Source organism: Aquarana catesbeiana, linkage group LG03, assembly GCF_042186555.1.
Source record: "Aquarana catesbeiana isolate 2022-GZ linkage group LG03, ASM4218655v1, whole genome shotgun sequence".
NCBI classification, from domain to species: Eukaryota; Metazoa; Chordata; class Amphibia; order Anura; family Ranidae; genus Aquarana; species Aquarana catesbeiana.
Window position 1 is genome coordinate 228,906,266 of NC_133326.1, and position 17,369 is coordinate 228,923,634.

The following is a 17,369-nucleotide window of genomic DNA, read 5'->3' on the forward strand; positions in this document are numbered from 1 at the left end:
TATTTATACTTCCCTCCACCTAAAATATTTCTGTTTGGTGTACAGTTTATAGGTAACATTAAAAAGGTGAAAAAAGTTCTGAAATGAGTTTTCATTATCAATAAATAAAAATCTTCATCTTGTTTTATTACATCACAGAAACCTGACATTTTAAAGCATTTGTTAACCCAAAAAAAATAAAATAATATGTAGATTCTGGTCCCTTAAAGCAGATTACACTCCTTTGTCTAAGGTTTTTCTTATCTCCTCATAAAAAAATTAAAAAAAATAAAATCTGATTTGTTTGACAACTTCTGTCTTTCATAAATCCAGGCTGTTTATTCCTTACATTTTTATTTATTTTTTTCCTAGCAAAAACTTATCTATGTGGTCTTTTAATAAAACTCTCCAGTATCTTCCAAACTATAGAAGTTTAACAGGACTAAAGTAACTTGGTAAAGACTTTGATCCCTTTTTAACCACTTCAGCCCCGGAGGATTTTACCCCCTTCCTGACCAGAGCACTTTTTGCGTTTTGGCACTGTGTCGCTTTAACTGACAATTGCATGGTGGTGCGACATTGTACCCAAACAAAATTGATGTCCTTTTTTTCCCACAAATAGAGCTTTCTTTTGGTGGTATTTGATCGCCTCTGCGGTTTTTATTTTTTGCTCTATAAACAAAAAAACAGCGGCAAAAAAATGCAATATTTTTTACTTTTTGCTATAATAAATATCCCTCAAAAATATATAAAAAAACGTTTTTTTCTCCTCAGGTTTAGGCAGATATGTATTCTTATACATATTTTTTTTTTCCCCCCAAAATCGCAATAAGCGTATATTGATTGGTTTGCGCAAAATTTATAGCGTCTACAAAATAGGGGATAGTTTTATGGCATTTTTATTTTTTTTTAAAGTAATGGCAGCAATCTTTAATCGGGACTGCGACAATACAGCGGACACATCGGACATTTTTGACACTATTTTGGGATCATTGTCATTTATACAGCGATCAATGCTATAAAATTACTGTGTAAATTACACTGGCAGTGAAGGGGTTAATCACTGGGGGGGCAGTGAAGGGGTTAAGTGTGTCCTAGGGAGTGATTGTAACTGTTAGGGGGCTGGGCTTTAACACACAGGACAGTGATCACAGCTCTCAAAGACAGAGAGCTGTGATCTCTGTCCTGTCACAAGGCAGAACGGGGAAATGCTTTGTTTACAATAGCATCTCCCCGTTCTTCCTCTCCGTGACACGATCGCGGGCACCCGGCGGACATCGAGTCCGTGGGACCCGCGGTCAGAGAGACCGCGGCAGGCGCATGCCCGCGATAGCGCTTCTTAAAGGGGACGTACCTGTACGCCCTTTTGCCTACCAGCGCCATTCTGCCGACGTACATCGGCATGCGCTGGTCGGCAAGCAGTTAAATAAAAAGGCACCACATTGGCCTTACGCCAATCCGGTGGTACCATGCCAGTCATAAAAGACACCCTAAAAATTAGAAACAATGGCTTTTAAATGACAGAGCTCAATTCTTTTAGGATCCGTGGATGTATGCCATCTGATCCAGGTACTTTATCTACATTTATTCTCTCTCTATATTTATATTATATCTATCTCTATTTTTTTTTTTTTTTAACTTTGGCCATGAGCCACATAGGTTTTTATTTTAGCCTTTGAAATGTACTGCCAGGAGTGGGACCCCCCCTCTAGTCCATACCATGCCCTTTGGGTGTGGTATGGATTTTAAGGGGAACACCACGCTATCCTATACAGGCCTTTATTAATTCACCATCAAACTGATGAGAAAGACCTGGAGGAAAGAGTGTGTTATTGAAGAGGGGAGCCACAGGCATGAGCAGAGACTTAAGAGTATAGGTCTCCATCCATGGGACACAAGCCGTGTCCCATGGATGGAGAGAGTGCGATAACGTGGGGCTCAGAATTGATCTAGAGGAAAGCCACAAAAGGAGACCAATCTGATGTGGCGTGCCCGCTTGAGATTCAAGTGTTATCCAATCTGGTCTGGTTTTGGAAAAGATCTGCGTTCAACTGGGCTGCCTTATAATATCTCTGAAGTTGAGGGACTCCCAAGCTGCTTAGGAGTGTACAGTGTTGAGCGGGTGACTCGACAGCCTCCAGAGCTATATATAAATTTAAACAATTGAAGGTACCGGTATAGGTAGTGAGCGGAAGTAGTACAATATTCTCTGGAGTATTGTCATTTTTGTTGCAGCTTTCCTGCCCATCCAGGAGGGGGTGTAGGTATTCCAAGTTTTCAATGCAGCTTCTACAGAGGAGTAAAGAGGAACATAGTTGGCCCAACATAGTGACGAGATATCCGAGGCAAGTTTTATGCCAAGATACAGGAGAGTTTGTGTACTCCATTTAAAAAAGAAGGAGGCCTTAATGGATGCCAGGATCAGAGATGGAAGGCTGAGTGCCTCCAATTTTCATCAGTTCACTTGCAGGCTCAAAATGGCACCAAAGCCAGACAAGATTTGATTAGATTGGATAGGGTCACGATAGGTTCTGTAATAAATATTACAGGTCGTTGGAAAATAGAGCGCATGAGTGGATTTTACTGTCACTGAAAATGCTGCAAATGTTCGGGTTGGATCTGATAGCTATTGCCAACATGTCTATAGAAATAATGATAAATGGCGAGGAAGGGCCATCCACATAAATTCGTAAAATTCAATTTAACATTTGCTTGGAATCCTGTGTTTAGAAAATTAAGCTGTATCACAAAACGGACACGATATTCGCTGATTACATATCGCACAGGCAGAACGACAAGCCCTTTTTACAGGAGAAGTTCACCTTTTGGAACAGGTAACATGTTCCAGCTTCTGCCGCCCACCGATCACCCCCACTTTGTAACAGCGAGCAGGAGATCCCCCCCCCTTCACTTTTTGAAAAGAACGCATCATTCTTTCACAGTTTCCTGGGAATGAATGGACTACACCTAGCGTCAGCCATTGCGGCTGACGGCTTATAGTTCTCAATGAGTGCCTTCGTAGTTCAGCAATTGTTCCTGCTTTTTTAAGTAACTGCCTGCAGGCAGACCGCTATCTTGAGAGTCTGAAGGAGCCCTGCATTGCACCCATGATCTGCTGCTTGTTGGTGAAAGGTTGCAATGCTCTGCAGGCTCCATAGAAAATAAATAAATAAATACACAAAAAAAAAAAAAAAGCATTACTTTTTAAGAAAAGGTGTTCAAAACCTAAAATCATATTAATTTCCATGATGCATTTCAATTATTTCTAGCCCACTCCTATTGATCTGAACAATCTTAAAGTTTGTAAACTTATTTTGTGAAGATCCCACACATTTACCCATTGAATTCTGTGACACCTATTCTCTATGCCCTGTGGGTAGGCTGTGTCACAGATTTCACAGAGCCTGACTTCTGAACTACAGAGGTGCTGGGGGTGAGGCGTTTCAAGAGGCAGAGTCGGTACAGGAATAAGTGCAGCAAGGTACCATGGGAGTCCTTAGAAATCAAAACGTAAACAGGAATTTGTGGAAAGATGGCCAGCAGTCAGGCAGCATTCACAACATGAAAGGAGATTTTTCAAGCAAGCTTACGTTGGAGAGTCAAAAATAACTATTTGTATTGCTTTTAAAATTCTGGATGTAATAAAATGAAAGAGTATGCATGGGACCAAAGAACTTGTTTTACCACCCTATTTTATATGTATCCAGAACCCAGTAGTTTTAGAAAGAGAGTAGGGAGGGGTTACATGTACCCAGCGAAGTGACTGGCCTCAGGTGATACATATGAAACAACAAAAGTTGTAACTGTTTATTTGAAACCATTTACCCTTCAGAATCTTCTAAAGACATACAGATAAAAGGATTTTCTTTTTCAGCTCTAGCAGGCAAAGGGTGGGGATCTGATGACACACACACACACTACAGTGTCAGAGCACAGAACTCCAGCAAAACCTACTCTTGAGTGGGAATGGAAACACCCATGATATAGGGAATTATACACAGCTTTGGGGGACATCTCCTGAGAGACTGTTGTACCAGAAGGATATAAAAAAAAATAAAAAAATAAAAAACACACACCACACAATATTTACTATACAGTGCCACTTTAGAGTCTTATCAGTGACTCAGATAGGAGGACAGATCAGAGAGGAACCACTCTCCTGATTTGGATTCAGGTCAGTACACATTATAGTAGAGTGTGCTTTGTTTGTTTTTCATGTATGAGGTTTACAACTTTCTGCCAGGTTATGTTTTGAGGTCTGTGTACTATTGGGGAAATTTCCCTTTACTTCCTGTAACAGAAGTGCAACAGGAACTTAGGAGGGGAAGCAGCCTATAGATTACTTGATTTTCAGAAAGACTGGTTGTACAGCGATCAATTTGGGTACAATCAGCCTGCCCATACACGGATAGAAATTCTGCCGAATTTCGATCCGTGTTTGGCCGGCTTTAGACAGGTTGTCTCCATAACAAGTGTCCCCATTTGGAACATTTCCCTTTGCTTCATGTTCTGGGAATAGCTCTACAATCCTAGATTGTCCCCAATTTCCTCTCTGAGACAATGGTTACCGGTACAAATAGAGGGGTAAGTCTCACCAACGGGGACACTGACATCAATACAAAATTTGACAGAGGTTATAACCCACCCCACTTTATCAAAAATGTAGAAAAAAATAAAAAGTTTTGCCTGGAGATAACCAGACTGCACCAAAAACAAGCAGTGCTGACACGGTCGATTCCAGATGTAACCGATTTGACAGAATGCAGAGCTTTATTTCGTTTTGAATGAACAACAGCTTTTACAGCTGAGGCTCGGTTATAGATTCCACAATTATTCTTCTCCTGACATCAATTTACTAGACAAGAGTGAAGGGAACACTCCAACTACAGACAGAAATAAAAGGATTTTCTTTAGTAGAGTAGGAGAAGGTTAGAACCCCTGGAAGTTCCATTTGGACAGGAAAAGGTCAGGAAGTGAGGGTAAACCTGTCTAGCTAGAGGCAGAGAAACAACAATTAATTGATATTCCCAATTAATAGCTGTACAGGGGGCATGTCAGCACAATCTGATCACTGGAGTACAGGCAGACTGTTCTCCCAAGTAGAAGGCAAAGAAGAAAACTGACCATGCTGGGACAGATGTGCTTACATGCCTAGCGTGGTCAGTTTGAAATAGGAAGGTAGAGGGACTGGTGGGATCACCAGGTATTTCATACAAAGCAAGGTAAACAAAAAGAGATACTTTATCATACAAGTACATGGTAACAGACATCACAGAAATATGAATTGTTGGGGTAACAAACAACACTTTAAAGGGGTTGTAAACCCTCATGGATTTATGCATTAAGGTGAAAAACCTTCTGTGGTGCTGCAGCCCCCCCCCCCCCCCCCGAGCCCCCGTTTTACTTACCTGACCCCAATCCTTGTCCGGTCAGGAACAAGCACATCAGCTCTATCTGATGTCTCATGTCCTGATTGGATAGAATGATAGCAGTGCAGCCATTGGCTCCCGCTGCTGTCAATCAAATCCAATGACGTGGCGCCAAGTCCTGCATTCTGTGTGAATGGACACAGATGCAGGACCCAGGAGAACGCCCGCAGGGGTGTCCACCATGGAGAGCGCTTCTCCAATGTGGACACTCGATGCGGGGAGGAGCCACCAGCGGCGCTGAGGGACCCCAGAAGAGGAGGATCAGGGCCACTCTGTGCAAAACGAACTGCACAGTGGAGGTAAGTATGACATGTTTGGGTTTTTTTTAAGAACAAACCACTTTAATGTCTCAGTCAGTAAAGAAATAATTCCTCGGGTCTACTTGTCAAGAGGACATGATTTGATAAACACAAGTAACTTTTTGCAGATCTGTACCAATAAGACTGTAGTAACAGCCAGACTTTCATTTTGTGTGGCTGCTGTGCTTTTCTATGCCACGTTTTATTCTTTGCCAAAAATTAAACAAAGATGCATTAAAAATATGTCCAATTCATCTGCTCTGTTGAAAGTCATTATTTAGATTACCCTAGAAACCACTGAGGGGCTGTAGTGCATTTAAAATACGGCTCATTGTTTTTATCTGTTAATGTCAAACAAAGTAGTGTGTGGTGAGCAGATTGCCAAATGAACTGAGTTACTCACCATTAAATACTTCGTTGAACTCCCCTGGTGGAGAATGGATAATGAATTGTGCTGCTACACGTACCTGGTATAAAAAAAAAAAAAAAAAATGATGGAATAAATTTCCAATGACAAACACAACACTAAAGTGTACTTGACATTGAATTTGTCTAAATTGGGGCAGACTGAATCTGGAGCAACTGTTCATAGCAACCAATCAGCTTCTACATTTAGCTTGTTCAGTTAAGCTTTGAAAATGAAAACTAGAAACTGGATAGTTGCCATGCACAGCTCCTCCTGATTGTCTGCTCTAGTTTTCAGAAAATCCCCTCCACAGTTCTCATTTCTGCTTTCAGAAAGCCTTATCTTGCAGAAGAAAAAAAAACAGGTAAACAATTAGCTATCCATGTGGAAGTAGTCTCAGTGGAGTGATAAAGTATGGACCTCTTCTAAGTCAAAGCGCAGATTGAGTTCTGCTGATTGGAGAGCTCTAGCTTCGATTCTGCAGGGTTAGGCGGTGTTGGCAGTAGGGCTGGTCAACATGCAGCAGAGAGTCTGCTGCTTCCACACAGATAAAATTCCTCTGCAGCGTATGCCAAACTGAGGTTTTCTACTGTTGCTCAGAATGAAACAAATAAGCAAAAAATATGTATATTTTTACTGAACCCCAGTTTATCGGGACTGAGAATTCTCTGGTTTGTAGACTGGTCAGCCGATGTTTCTCACTTCATTGGACAGATTGGCTCTTGCTGCTGTCAATCAAAAGCTGTGATGTGGGGGTGGGGTGGGCCGAGTCCCACTGTCAATGGACACAGCAGGGGGGGGGCTCAGGAGTGAGCACGCACAGGTGCCCCCCACGGAAAGCGGCTTTCTGTGGGGGCACCCAATGAAGAGGAGGGGCCTGGAGCGCTGGCAGGGGACCCCAGAAGAAGAGGATCAGGGCTGCACTGTGCAAAACCATTGCACAGAGCAGGTAAGTATAGGCATTTTGTTTTTAAATCACACGTTCCTTGCTTTTACTTAGGCCTCATGTACACTGCTGCTGGTAAACAGACGTTTAGGAACAGTTGGGAGTTTTTTTCAACTGCCCCTGAACGTCCTCTATGTTATCTTATCAGTACATGTACACAGGGTTGTTTAGTCGTTTCTATGCAGTTGAGTTTAGGGGCATTTCAAACGCCAAAAGCTTCTAAACGCGATAACTCGCGTTTAGCCACGTTTCGTTTTGTTTTTTTTTTTAAAACACTTCTAGAAGCAAACGCGGCTAAATGCTGAAATATGGTTTCATCTTCCTTTATTGAAATGGGCCAGTGTAAAAAGAATGGGGAAGTTCAGAAATATAATGTATACAAAGAATGAAAAGCCTGCAAATATCTACATTTCTTATCCGTTTGCAGATTGCCATTTGTAAACATTTCTAAATGTGCCTTGGAAGTAGAGCTGCACAATTGTCAAGAATCGTTATCGTGATCTTGACTAAAGTGTTTCCAGATTGTTTCTATGAAAGAATTCTCTCTCCTCTTCTGAAGCCACAGCCCTCAAAAAAAAGGAAGAGAAAAAACAGGCGGTCTGCCAAGAATCAAAACATTCTTTATCAGTTGAACTTAAGTATGAACATTGTAACAATTTGTCAATGGAATAGACTTTGTGTGTAAGTGAAACATGTTTAACCACTTAAACACTTAGGGCTCTTTCACATGGGGCGGATCACTGATGATCCGCCCCGTGAACATCCGCTTGCTCAGCGGGGATCGCTCCGCCGATCCCCGCTGAGCAGGAAAATGACAGGTCCATCGCTGCACACTGTGCAGCGACAACCTGTCAGAGCGCCGCTCTCCCCTATGGGATGGAAAAGTAGGTTTTTCCTCCGTTACACTTTTTCGGATCGGAGTGGGTCAGATGTCAGCGGACATGTCACCGCTGACATCCGACGCTCCATAGACCTCCATGGAGTGTCCATTCAGGTCCGCCTAAAAAACTGACAGGCGGACCGGAACGGACAGTCCATGTGAAAGAGGCCTAAACCTTTTTCTGACATTTGTTGATTTCAAGCTTTTTTTTTTTCTGGAAAATTACTTAGAAACTCTACACCTATATAGATTTTTTAGTAGACACCCTAGAGAATAAAACGGTGGTTGTTGCAATATTTTATGTCACACTGTATTTGCACAGCAGTCTTTCAAATGCAATTTTTTTTGGAAAAAATTACTTTAATGAATAAAAAAAAAAAAAAAAAAAAACACACTAACCAGTAAAGTTAGCCCATTTTTTGTATAATGTGAAAGATTTTACATTGTGAGAATCGTGATCTTTTTATTCTAAGCAAAAAAATCGTGATTCTCATTTTGGCCAGAATCATGCAGCTCTACTTGGAAGTTTTAAAATAAAGGTAAAGTTCCACTCCTGTCAGCTAAGAACAGCAAACTGAAGCTAGAATTCGCACAGGCTCACCAAAATTGGACAATAGAAGATTGGAAAAATGTTGCCTGGTCTGATGAATCTTGCCTTCAGCTGTGACATTCAGATGGTAGGGTCAGAATTTGGCGTAAACCACATGAAACCATGGATCCATCCTGCCTTGGCGCAACAGTTCAGGCTGGTGGTGGTGGTTTAATGGTGTGGGGGGTATTTTCTTGGCACACTTTGGGCCCATTAGTACCAATTGACCATCGTTTAAATGCCACGGCCTACCTGAGTATTGTTGCTGACCATGTCCATCCCTTTATGACTACAGTGTGCCCATCTTCTGATGGCTACTCTCAGCAGGATAATGCACCATGTCACAAAGCTCACTGGTTTCTTGAACCGAAAAATCTGCAACAACTGCGTGATGCTCTCATGTCAACATGGACCAAAATCTGAGGAATGTTTCCAACACATTGTTGAATCTATGCCACGAAGAATTAAGGTGGTTCTGAAGGCAAAAGGGGGTCCAACCCGGTACTAGCAAGGTGTACCTAATAAAAGTGGCCGGTGAGTGTATATATGACCTTGGTTGAACATGGTTATACCAGGATCGTGGCTGCAGCTGCATTTTCAGCCGGTGACCGGCTTTCATGTAAAAGTGAGAGTGTGGTTCTACAGCCGCCAAATCACTTTTACAGGGCACGGAAATGGGCCCCTCCCACTGTTGTTCCTGGGCTCCTCTATGCCCCCTGGGTAGCTAAGGACCAAAACAAATGGTCAGGTCAGCTGCTGAAAGAGGAAGGGAAAGAATATCAGTTCCTCCCCATCCTCTGTGATGAATGACCATGGAAGCAACAGCAATTATGATACTTCAGGTTTCAGTGCCGTTCCCTTGGCCGGTATAGGTCAGTGAAGCGGCCAAACAGATCTCGGTTTAGAGGGCAGAGGTATTCATCCACGGTGACAGCAATAATGTCGGGATCTGCTCAGATTCTTGACGGACAGCTGGCTCAGCCTCTCAGCGCGCTGCTGAAAGCCGGAGCCAGTCGCTGCCACCCCCTCCACAGCCCGGCGCTCCAGTGAGCACTGGGGGAGGGGAAGATAGAGCGCAGAGTAGTGACTGACAGTCACTAGCTCTCTGCTCAATGAAGACGGAAAGCTGAGTGATCGGCTGCCATGTGATCGCTCACGTCTTAGAAGTGGTGAGGGACAGATGTGACATCAGAGTGATAATACATCCACATAGGTAAAAATGTGTGCGTTTTTTTTTTGTATTCCTGCACTTCAGTTTTAACCACTTCTGCTCTTCCTTTAGGTCCGTTCTCTTTGGTCACGTGACCTCCAGCCACTCCTCTCCTCCGTTGCAAGGGCTACAGCAGGAGGGGCCAGGCGGACAGCACAGCGGTCACATGACCTCCCGACTGACATCAGAGGGGGATCTCAGCCCCTCCTGCTGTAGATCGGAGGACTAGAGCAGCCAGAGGTCACGTGACTGAAGAGAACCGATCTAAAAGAAGGTATTTAGGGGCATCATATTAAAAAAAAAAAAAACCAACAACAAACATACATGTTGTATAGATTTGTAGAATTAGAGGGGCTGGCAAAAATCTCTTTTACAACCACTTTAAAGTGGAACTAAACCCTCCTATCCATTTCAGCCAAGGAAGCTGCCATCTTAGCCTTTGTTTGATCTGCAACTGCCATGATGCTACACATGTGATCAGTTCTGACACCAGACAATAGCTTGCTTGTACTGTCAAACCATGTAACGGTTATATTCCCAGCAAGTGCCAGGAATTTTTTTTTTTTTAAGGTGAAGGGTTTAGTTCTGCTTTGGGGTACTTTCACACTGAGGCAGTTAAAAGCGCCTTGCTAGCGGCCGAAAATCGCCACTAAAACTAGTGGTGCTTTACCGCTAACGGACCCGCCGCCCCAGTGTGAAAGTACCCTTAAAGTGGGAGTGAACTGATTTTTACCTATTGGTAAGCCTATAAACTGAGTCCACAAACTCTGCAGGAAGACGGGTGAAGATAGGAGCACCTGATGCTTTGACTTCTCAGCACTGGAAGGGATTTGTTTTAAAGGCAAGTTTAACATAATGTGCTAGTATAAGATGCATACTAGCACATTATGACATTACCTTGCAGGGTACAGAAAAAAAAGTCAAGTGGTATACAAGCGCTTTAAGCACAGGGGTGTTGTGTTTTATTTAAGTTCCCCTTTTATCATCTATGTTCTATCAACATATAAAATGACAGCCATGTAATCACATAGACCCCCATTTCCTGTATAGAGATCACTGGGATAGTAGCAGACAATCCCCCCCATGTAGTAGTTGGGGAAGTTGCCCATCAGTAATGATCAGACTAATGAGGAGGAGTGGGGGGTGTTGAGGGTGACCAGTGACAGGGATGACAGGGGGATGTCCCACACACTCACAGCCTCCGCCCTTCTGTCTCCTATTTTCGGCTGAGGCCGTACAAGGAGCGGACCGGCTGGGAGGAAGAAGAGGCGGAAGTCAGCCAACCCCACCCTGACCGGAGCCCACTTACCTGAGACACCTCAGCCGGGCCCCTCCCCCCCGCCACATACCGGGGACCCCCTACACAGGACTCCCCCCACACCCCTCCCTCTACAAGGAGCGGAGCTCATCCTTCACACACATCACACAACACCGACCTTCTCCTCATCAGACAGCTGCTCCTCCACATCCGCCATCTTCTTCACCCCCTTTTCCTGACTGACTGCGCGCGACACATGTGGGCGGAGTCTGATGTCCCCTCCGCCGGCCCGCCCACAGGAGAAGGGAGGGAGGGGGGCGCGCTCGGGCTGGGGTGACGGGAGCGCGCTGTGCTGTGACCGGGGCGGGAGGAGAGGATGAGACGTCATGTCTCAGAACAGCGCCCTCACCGGCCACACTATGTCAGTTCAGTGTAATGTCACCTGTTACAATTCTGAAGTGATGTGAACCCTTTTACTGCCTGAGCCTTTTTTTTGTTTTCACAGTAAAATGTCAATTTTAGCCCTGCCGGGCTCTTTCACCCTCCTCCTGCCCAGGCCAGCTTTCAGCGCTGTCGTACTTTGAATGGCAGTTGCGCGGTCATGCAACACTCTACCCATATATTATTATCATTTTTCTTAACACAAATAGAGCTTTCTTAGTCTTTCTTTTAACCACTTGCCGAGCAACCGGTTAAAGTAAAGTAAAAAAATATTTTATTTATTTTTTTTTTTTTTCAAGATTTTTGCTCTTTTTTTTGTTTATAGCATAAAAAAAAATAAAAATGCAGAGATCAAATACCACCAAAAGACAGCTCTATTTGTAAACAAAAAAAGTTTGTAAACAAAAAAAAGCTCTATTTGTGGAAAAAAAAGGGCATCAATTTTGTTTGGGTACAGCGTCACACGACCGCGCAAAAGTCAGTTAAAGTGACGCAGTGCTGTATCGCAAAAAAAGGGCTCGGCCATTAAGGGGAAAATCCTTCTGGGGCTGAAGTGGTTAATCACCGCAGTTTTTTTTGTTTGTTTGTTTTTTGCGCTGATGAGTCTGCACTGATGGTCACTGATAGGCTGCACTGATGGTCTGCACTGATAGGACGGCACCAGTGGCTACTGATAAGGAGGCACTGATAGGCAGCACTGATGGTCACTGATAGGCTCCACTGATGGGACGGCACCAGTGGCTACTGATAAGGAGGCACTGATAGGCAGCACTGATGGTCACTGATAGGCTCCACTGATGGGACGGCACCAGTGGCTACTGATGAGAAGGCACTGATAGGCTGCACTGATAGGACGGCACCAGTGGCTACTGATGAGGAGGCACTGATAGGCAGCACTGATGGTCACTGATAGGCTGCACTGATAGGACAACACCAGTGGCTACTGATGAGGAGGCACTGATAGGCAGCACTGATGGTCACTGATAGGCTGCATTGATAGGACGGCACCAGTGGCTACTGATGAGGAGGCACCGATAGGCAGCACTGATGGTCACTGATAGGCTGCACTGATAGGACGACACCAGTGGCTACTGATGAGGAGGCACTGATAGGCAGCACTGATGGTCACTGATAGGCAGCACTGATAGGACAACACCAGTGGCTACTGATGAGGAGGCACTGATAGGCAGCACTGATGGTCACTGATAGGCTGCACTGATAGGACAACACCAGTGGCTACTGATGAGGAGGCACTGATAGGCAGCACTGATGGTCACTGATAGGCTGCATTGATAGGACGGCACCAGTGGCTACTGATGAGGAGGCACCGATAGGCAGCACTGATGGTCACTGATAGGCTGCACTGATAGGACGACACCAGTGGCTACTGATGAGGAGGCACCGATAGGCAGCACTGATGGTCACTGATAGGCTGCACTGATAGGACAACACCAGTGGCTACTGATGAGGAGGCACTGATAGGCAGCACTGATGGTCACTGATAGGCTGCACTGATAGGACGACACCAGTGGCTACTGATGAGGAGGCACTGATAGGCAGCACTGATGGTCACTGATAGGCTGCACTGATAGGACGGCACCAGTGGCTACTGATGAGGAGGCACTGATAGGCAGCACTGATGGTCACTGATAGGCTGCACTGATAGAACGGCACCAGTGGCTACTGATGAGGCACTGATAGGCTGCACTGATGGGACGGCACCAGTGGCTACTGATGAGGAGGCACTGATAGGCAGCACTGATGGTCACGGATAGGCTGCACTGATGGGCACTGGAAGGCAGCACTGATGGGCACTGATAGGTGGTACTGGAAGGCAGCACTGATGGGCACTGATAGGTAGCACTGGAAGGCAGCACTGATAGGTGACAATGATGAGGAGGCACTGATTGGAAGCACTAATGGGCACTGTTGGGGCTGCACTGATAATCAGGACACTGTCAGCATGAGGAAAGGAATGCCAATAACCGGCTTGTGTTTACATCAGCTGTGATAAGACACTGATCATGTGGTAAAGGGCCGCTGTGACTGGCCCTTTACCCTGATCTGTAATCAGCTGTGTCCCAAAGACACAGTGATCACAGAGCGCACTGCAGTGGGTGCATGGCAGGTATGATCATGGGAGGCCGTCATATGACGCCTCACAGAACTGGCTGACCGCGCTGTAGCTGTCATTCAGCTATAGCAAGGTTGGGAAGTGGTTAATGCTCAAACATCATAGGCCTACGCACAGGGTGTGCCAGGTGTGCCTGGGCACACCCTAATCACCCACAGTTGCCAACTGTCCTGGATGACATGCACATTACTGGGATGAATCTCATCCCCCTTACCTCCTCCCCCAGCAGTTTCAGGTGCTCCCAGCTCTCAGGAGGACTGCAGGAACAAGGCCTCCTCCTTGCTTTCTTCTAGTAATGCAATTAAGTTTCAGTGGGCAGGATGGGGATGCGCCAGCCTCGGAGATCATACTGGGCCTGCCTTCTTCTGGTGGTGTGTCACTTGTGCGCTGAGCAGAAGAAGTCAGAGGGAGTGTGTGCGGACTATACATTAGGGTTGCCATCTTTTCTTTAAGCCGAACCCGAACACTTTGGTGGCCTGGGACACCTATGGGTGACCCAAGAAGAGTAGTAATGCAGTCAGCATAGTGTGCTGCAGCAAAAAAGTGGGTGTGGCCATTTTTCTCTTGCTGACATCATCGCCCTGATGAAGAAACTGCCCCTAGACAGCCTCCCACAGCTCCCGGGTGGCAATAGATTTGTGTGTGACTATCTTGGTTACTTGGGGAGCCACAGCCTGGTCTGAATATTGTGTCCGGGTTTCAGTCTGCCTGAAACCCGGACACATGATTCAAAACCCGGACTGTCCGGGTGAATCCTGAACAAGTGGTAACCCTACATGCATTAGATCACATATCTACCTCTGATGTGCTTAGTGTGTGCTGCCTGACCAGAAGTTCAGGGAATTGTAGTGAAGAGAGACATCTGGCAGAGAAAGGAGAAATATGTGTTTACAGCAAGCACAAGAAAATAAAGTTTTACAGCTATTTAAGGAAGACGTATCAATATAGTTGTTAAATGTGTGTGAACAAGGGTTTGATCGGCTAGTTATCTGCAGATTGTGCCACATCCTAGATTCAAATTGAAACAGAGAAAATTCCCCTGGTGGACTTTAAAGGCACATATAAAGGAATGTTTAAGAGAGTATATAGAGTAAACAGAAGTTTATTTATCACAAAAAAGTTCCTCAAGTAAATATCAAACAAATAACATGAATAAAAACAGGGAATGCAGTTCCATAGATATAAAGCTAGTGATACCAATACACTTGCATCCGACGCGTTTCGGAGATTGCTTTTGCCTCCTTCTTCAGGGGTGATTGTAAGTTTTAAACAGAAATTTCTGTATGGGGAATGGCATATGCAACATAGACATAGTAAATATACGTAAAAATCCAAACCAAAAAACATATAATTACATAAATATACATATATTCGTTTACACTTACATTGGTATCTATAGATATTGGTTACGCATTCCAAAGAGGTTTAAAAGAAGACAGACGTGTTGACATATACTGCCCATCAGACGCGTCCCCTGGTCATGGTATGTAGAGCTTTAGTAGGGTGTAACCAAGATATTCGTATAGCCTCTATCGAGGTGGAAATCAATAGGTAGAAATGTATGGGGTAGTTTTACTTCCTATTCAATAGGAAGAGAAGCCCATTAGTCAGGGGCATATGAATGTTTGGATCTGAAATCACACTGAGGCCAAATGCGGGTCCTGTAGGTTATGGAAATATGTAAATGAGTACAAGTTGGCCAAACATATAAGTAGCTAGAGTAATAGGTAGGGAGTCCTAGGATGTATCCTACCTGGTCAGCCTACAGTGTAGGAATCAACAGCTGGTGATGGGTGTTAATCAGGTGAGACCCAAATGGCTGGAGAATCAACCTGGAGAAAAAGGGTATATCAAAACCCTGATTGAGTGTTACTGACAAGAAGAAGGGGGAGAAAGAAAAGAAAAGGAGATGGGGAAGGAAAGGGGGGGAGAAGAAAGGGGGGGGGAGAAGAAGAAAAGAGAAAAGAAAAGGAATGGGGGGAAAAAGGGGGAGGGAGGAAGAGGAGGTAAGGAACAGGAGTAGGAAAGAGAGGAGGAGGGGAAAGGGAAGAGAAAGAAAAAATAGAGGAAGAGGGAATAGGAGGGAGGGGGAGGGGAAAAGGAAAAAAGGGGGGTGGGGTGGAAAAAGGGGGGGGAAAGGGGGGGGAGAGAAGGGGGGGGGAGGGGGGGGGCTTTAGGAAAAAGAGAGAGGGGGGGAGGTAGGAGGGGGGGGGGGAGAAGAAAGGAGACGGGGAAGGAAGGGGGGGGGACAAGAGAGGGAGGAGGAATGGGAAAAGAAAACAGGGAAAGAAAGCAGTAGAAGGAAGAAAGAAGCACATAGAGAGTACAAGTGTCAGTTGAAGTTCGTGGCTAGTAGTTTCAGTGATAGAGTCTAAGTCAATAAATATCCAGATTACTCACAATGTGTAACAGCAGCTCACACCAACAGCGTCCTGTCAAAGCAGATGACGCCTGGTGTGAGCAAGAACTGAGTATATAGAGCCCTCCCCACCAATCAGCTGTTGATAGGAAAGGGACAACAGCTGATCGTGGATGGTGGAGGAGGGACGAACGCGCTCTAACTGGCCCCCCGGGTGGAGCGAGCGCCGCCAGGCCCTCACAGCGCATGCGTACGCAGACGTCGTGAGGCGTGGCCACGCCTACTACACCCGCCGGCACGTCTAGCTTCCCCAACGGACTGCGCATGTCCGTTGGGGTCGCAAGATGGAGGACAGTGTGGATGACACTGTACCTCACACAGCGCCGCCGTGAGCCACAAATCGCTCAGGCGGCTTTGTGTGCCGGGCGGATAACAGATCCCAATATAGGGCTAGTATACAGTAGATTGAAGCACATAAATTGTGCATCTTATAAAGAGAAAAAAGATGCATGTATAGTAAATTTAGTTGCCATAGCAGGGGAAGCAATACTGATGGGCAATATTATACGGGTTGGGATGGCATCTTACTGGAGGGACATATAATATTAGACAGTACTTACATAGATAGACATAGGAAATGTAAAACTGAGAGGTATGCCACATGGGTAGGGATCAAGGGTATCACTAAGTCATACATACATATGGTCCGGATATTTGTGACCTAATATATCATAATGTACAGTATACAAAATAAATAGATAGACATAGGATAGACATAGGAAATGTAAAACTGAGAGGTATGCCACATGGGTAGGGATCAAGGGTATCACTAAGTCATACATACATATGGTCCGGATATTTGTGACCTAAAATATCATAATGTACAGTATACAAAATAAATGGCAACAGTTTGGTCCGTGACCTGGGATAACATAATATACAGTATGCAGAATAAATGTCCTATAGTATAATAAAAGTCTCACTTCTGTAAAGACATAAAGAGGGCCAGTAAGTATTGGCCCAACTAAACTGCTGCATATGTTGTTCAATTAGAAGCCCCTCCTTTATTAAATGATATAGATAGCAGGTAGAGAAGGGTCCACCCGACAGACAAATGAATAACCAGAAAGGCGAATAGTGGTATCCTCTACATAGAGGGTAGTTATAGGCAGGATGTAAATGACTTAATCTATAGTCCAAATATGGATATATGGTTATCTGTAAGGTTGTCTTCTCTACTGCTCTCTACCGCCTGATGAAAAGCCTTCGAGAAAGGGTTTAAACCAAATGGTTTCATTTAGGCCTGGGGGTTGAGTGGCTCTTAAATTGTATATCCACCGGGACTCTAGCTGTAAAAGTGTCTTGTTCCAGTCCCCTCCCCTCGACTCTGGATGTACCCGATCTAAGATAAGAAATTTGATTTTTGGGCATTTGCCATT

The 17,369-nt window shown here is 44.8% G+C and overlaps 1 protein-coding gene across 1 annotated transcript in view; it reads right to left on the minus strand.

Moving 5' to 3' along the window:
* LOC141131965 (F-actin-capping protein subunit alpha-2-like) overlaps positions 1 to 11,328 on the minus strand; it is a 57,054-nt gene extending 45,726 nt beyond the window's left edge. The window contains exons 1-2 of the mRNA XM_073619838.1: positions 11,175 to 11,328; positions 6,111 to 6,174 (exon numbers count right to left, since the gene is read on the minus strand). Coding sequence (XP_073475939.1) covers positions 6,111 to 6,174; positions 11,175 to 11,213 — 103 coding nt within the window. The 5' untranslated portion in view covers positions 11,214 to 11,328. The remainder of the gene's footprint in view (positions 1 to 6,110; positions 6,175 to 11,174) is intronic.
* Positions 11,329 to 17,369: the final 6,041 nt, after the last annotated feature.